Raw genomic sequence first — 4,919 nt, 5'->3', positions numbered from 1 at the left:
AGAATACAGTTAATGTGCTTTTAATTCTTCTCGATTAAATTCCAAATTAGAGAATTTCTTATACTGCATTGGGGTGAGATTAAAGTATGTTCAATTGCTTCTTAGTGCCTTTCAAATGGAATGGTTTGTTTCTTAGAAAAGAATATTTCTCATCCTATATTTTCCTTCAAAAGTAGAAGGGTGATAGTTTATTCTGTTCATGGATTTGTTATTTCAAAATGTCATTTCTTCTCTAATATTCTTTGGCCCAGTGACTCTAAAGTGGGTGTATATAGAAACAGGTGAATAGGTCAGACATCAATAAGGAAAGAGTTCTAACAAGAATTAACGACTGAGACATGTTGCTGAAGGTAATGGGGCAATTGTATATGATCCTTAAGTATAAATAATTAATGTTTGAATTGCTTGAATCCAATATATGGATGCCTGTAGACTTGTTTCATTTATTTAACTCTCTCTCTCTCTCTATTTTTCTCTCTCTCCCTCCCTCCCTCTCTCTACCTTTTCCAAAAATGTGTCCTATCTGCATAGAACCACAGAATCAAACAGGTGATTCAGAATTCTTCCTCCTGGGACTCTCAGATGATCCAGAACTGCAGCCTCTTCTGTTTGGGCTGTTCCTGTCCATGTACCTGGTGACCATGCTCGGGAACCTACTCATGATCCTGGCTGTCATCTCTGACTCCCACCTCCACACACCTATGTACTTCTTCCTTTCCAATTTGTCCTTGGCTGACATCAGTTTCAGCACCACGACAGTTCCCAAGATGCTGGTGAACCTGCAGACACACAGCAAATCCATCACCTATGCAGGCTGCCTAACTCAAGTTACCCTTTTCCCTCTTTTTACATGTATGGACAGTCTACTCCTGGCTGTAATGGCCTATGACCGGTTAGTGGCCATTTGTCAACCTCTACACTATTTAGTCGTCATGAGCCCCCGCCTCTGTGGCTTGTTGGTCCTTCTGTCATTTTCCATCAGCCTTTTGGTCTCTCAACTGCAATACTTGATGGTGTCACAACTTAGCTTCTGTGCAGATGTGGAAATCCCTCATTTCTTTTGTGACCCTTCTCAACTCTTCAACCTTGCCTGTTCTGACACCTCCACCAATGACATATTGATCTACTTTATTGGAGCCATCTTTGGTGGTGTCCCACTCTCAGGGATCCTTTTCTCTTACTATAGAATTGTGTCCTCCATTCTGAGAATCCCATCATCAGGTTCAAAATATAAAGCCTTCTCCACCTGCGGCTCTCACTTGTCAGTTGTTTGCTTATTTTATGGGACAGGCCTTGGTGTGTACCTCAGTTCCGCTGTGTCATCTTCCCTAAGGAAGGATGCGGTGGCCTCAGTGATGTACACTGTGGTCACCCCCATGCTGAACCCCTTCATCTACAGCCTGAGGAACAGAGACATCAAGAGTGCCCTATGGAGGATGGTCCAAAGAATAGGCTGATCTCAATACTTCTGCTATCATTTTTGTTCATAGGACTGGGAAAAGTAGCAAAATCAAACATATGCAACCAGAAATTCTGAATCAGCAGTCACACAGTGAAGATGTGCCTATATAAGTCTTTGCTTTCTGTTTACACACTTTTCCCTTTTAGCACAGCTGTAATGAAATTGGGAGATTATTTTGGACTACTACTTAAATCATAGCCCCTCCAGAATTATGCATAGTACGTTGGTATACCCTTCTCACTTTCCTTATGCATTACCCAGGATTCTCAGCCATGAGGAGTCTTGTTTCTATCATTATAAATAGAGAGCAAGTAGACAGATATGGGGAGGGGGGCATAGTGGTTGTGTGTGTGTCTGGGGCGGGGGGAGGTTGAGCAAAAAAGTGGGAGAACTAATAGACATGGACAACAGTGTGGAAATGATGGAGTGGAGGGGTGTGGATGGAGATGATAGAATGTATATGGGGAATAAATGCTGATGGGAAAGATAAAAGAAATGAAAAAGAAAAATATCATAGCTCTCTCTTTCTTGTTATTTATTCTTTCCATACTTTGCTCATGATTCTTCTCTCTTCTTCCATATTTTTGCTCCTTCATAATATTGGTCATATCCTTGAGAAAAATAGGATGTCTATTTAATTTCTTGTCCAAACCAGGGTATATTGAAATTGAAGTGGGACAGCATCAGTACTGAGTTTGAATAAATAGTTATCAACTGGGACTTTCTTAGCAAAACTGGGATATATGATTCCCAATATTCCTGATAATTCTTTTTCCCATTCCATTTAACATCTTCGCCATCAATTACATAGCCAGGCATGAAATTCAAATACTATTTAATTCCACTTATATGAAGCACCTAAAGTAGTCAGATTCATAGAGACAAAAAGTAGAATAGTGGTTGCCAGGTGGCAGCAATAACTGTAAGAGGCAAGGTAGATAGATGATTGAACAACAAATCCACAATGGCAACTGGGGTCGAAGAACTACAGGGATCTGTGATGGTGGCAACATATCATAAAGGAGAAGACATCAAACATACTGCTTAACTTGAAAGAATCAAAAATATCAAGGGCAAGTTAGAAAAAGTCATATGTCAGCTACCACAATTGAAAGCCATTTATTCATCTTCCAATTTCCAACCCGAAGTCTGTTTTCCTACTCAAATCCTGGAGATCAATGGGGATTCTGTTATACCCTGTATCCCCCAAAGCCTCTCGGCATCATATACATAGAGTGGCAATTCTGTGGCTCAATTATTGCTCTTCTGAATTATAATACAGTGCTCTGTCCTGAAATCATACTTAGAGATATGTCCCTTTCAGCCAGATTTTGTCACTCTTTGGACTCTTATATTTGAGTTTTGGTGAATTCACCTACAAAATTAGACTAGACTGAATAACTTACTAGCACCTGACCAAATATAATATTCTGAGTCTTATAGTTTTCCTATCTTCACTGATACATTTTTATAGCTTATTTTGGAAATAAACTAACAAACATATGGAGAAAAGTTCAACCTCACTAATAACCAAATAAATAACGAATCCACCAGAATATTTTCTATTGGACATATAATGTTACATGATAAACTCTGAGACATGATTTAAGTCCTGTGAGGGCAAAGTTTTTAATCTTTTTTTCTTCTTCACTGCTGTATTCCCAACACCTACAACAGCATGGCACACCAAAAGTGCTCAATAATTATTGTTGAATAAGTGACTCTAGTAAGAAGTAACAATGGTTCTCAATAAAATGCACTATGTCGTAATTCTTATTCAGCTGTTCCAAGCTGATTCTTGAAGTGGCTGGTCTCGACCTGCAGGGCTGGAAATCCAAACTGAGGTGCAATAATGGATAAGTAAAAGGAAAGTATGAGGAGAGTAGAACTGAGCGTAACAGAGGATTCACCATAATAGGTTAAGACAGAACTTAAAAGGCAATTGTAACCAAAGTCACTTGCAGAGAATTGGATGACAGGCAAAATCCAATGGGATTAAGAGGTGGGATTTCTTTAGCCAACTGCTACTACCACTGTCAGCCTAAAATCCCCAGACAAATGTTCCCATTTATTGAACATAGAATGTTCTCCAAAGAACTTTTTGCAGAGCCCTCTTCATGTCCCTGTTCCGCAGGCTATAGATGAAGGGGTTCAGCATTGGGGTGACCACAGTGTACATCACCGAGGCAATCATGCCCCTCCAGGAAGATGCATTAGAACTGAGATACACACCAAGGCCTGTCCCATAGAATAAAGAAACCACAGACAGGTGGGACCCACAGGTAGAAAATGCTTTATATTTCCCATCTGCTGATGGGATTCTCAGGATTGAGGAGACAATTTGAATATAGGAGAAAAGGATGCCTGAGAAGGGAATAATGCCCAGAAGGCCAGTCACCGTATACAGCACGATGTGATTGATGAGTGTGTCTGAGCAGGCGAGCGTGAGGGCCTGAGCAAGTTCACAGTAAAAGTGTGAAATCGCCCAGTTGGTACAGAAAGACAGCCGCAACATCAACAGACTCTGGATCAGGGAGTATGTGAAGCTAATGAACCAGGACACAAGAACCAGCTGGCCACAGAGACGGGGGTTCATGATGACTGGGTAGTGTAAGGGGTGACAGATGGCCACAAACCGATCATAGGCCATCACAGTGAGGAGAAAAGTGTCCATACCTCCAAAAACCAGGAAGAAATATATCTGAGTGATGCAGCCTGCATAAGTGATGGCTTTGCTGTGTGCCTGGATGTTCACCAGCATCTTCGGGATGGTGGTGGAGGTGAAACAGATGTCAACCAAGGACAGGTTGGAGAGAAAGAAGTACATGGGCGTGTGGAGGTGGGGGTCAGAGCTGACGGCTAAGATAATGAGCAGGTTCCCGAGCATGATGACCACAAACATGGACAGGAACAGTCCAAACAGGATGGGTTGATGCTCCGAGTCTTGGGAAAATCCCAGCAGCCAAAAATCTGAAACACTTGTTTGATTTCCTGGTTCCATGTTGCTGACACATCAGCTAGATGTTTGAGGAAAGAAAATAACATGAAATAGACACTTGACAGACTCTAGATTACTTCTACTTTAAAATTTTTTTGAAGTCAATCACTGGGCATAAAAGCCTTAACTACAAAATTTAGGAATTCATTATTCTGCTATTAGTTACATGCAGTATTTTGTAATGTTGATCAACCCTTGCCCATTATCCTCTGGAACACTCATACATCTTCATCTCTGGCTTAGCATTATCTCTAAACAGCTAAGAGCAACTTTGGGCCTCAGAGAAGAAATGGTTGTACTCACTCTAACACAAATGTGGAGCATGAGGTCTGGTGAAGCTCAGTAACTTGATTTGCATTGCCTGCCTTCTCTGGGACTCAGAAAAGCGTCCATGTCTCAGAGGTAGGAAAATTTGACAGTATCTCAAATATCTGGACAGAGTACTGGAGGATGAGTAGA

General features: G+C 41.1%; 2 protein-coding genes across 2 annotated transcripts; one reads left to right on the top strand and one right to left on the bottom strand.

Moving 5' to 3' along the window:
• Positions 1-536: 536 nt before the first annotated feature.
• LOC102769955 (olfactory receptor 18-like) lies at positions 537-1,457 on the top strand. The gene has a single exon (XM_006775930.2). It carries the CDS (start codon positions 627-629, stop codon positions 1,455-1,457), a length of 831 nt encoding a protein of 276 aa, XP_006775993.2. The 5' UTR covers positions 537-626.
• Positions 1,458-3,530: 2,073 nt separating this feature from the next.
• Positions 3,531-4,466, bottom strand: LOC102769662 (olfactory receptor 7D4-like). The gene has a single exon (XM_006775929.2). The coding sequence runs from the start codon at positions 4,461-4,463 to the stop codon at positions 3,531-3,533; it is 933 nt and encodes a 310-aa protein (XP_006775992.1). The 5' UTR covers positions 4,464-4,466.
• Between the last annotated feature and the right edge of the window lie 453 nt (positions 4,467-4,919).

Source organism: Myotis davidii, unplaced genomic scaffold (assembly GCF_000327345.1).
Source record: "Myotis davidii unplaced genomic scaffold, ASM32734v1 scaffold1989, whole genome shotgun sequence".
Lineage (NCBI taxonomy): Eukaryota > Metazoa > Chordata > Mammalia > Chiroptera > Vespertilionidae > Myotis > Myotis davidii.
Note: the sequence above shows the minus strand (reverse complement) of the source record. Positions and strands in the feature narration are given on the sequence as shown.

Bases quoted from the DNA above. Each gene is read 5' to 3' on its own strand.
- LOC102769955 (XM_006775930.2), top strand. From the start codon at position 627: ATGTACCTGGTGACCATGCTCGGGAACCTACTCATGATCCTGGCTGTC.
- LOC102769662 (XM_006775929.2), bottom strand. From the start codon at position 4,463: ATGGAACCAGGAAATCAAACAAGTGTTTCAGATTTTTGGCTGCTGGGA.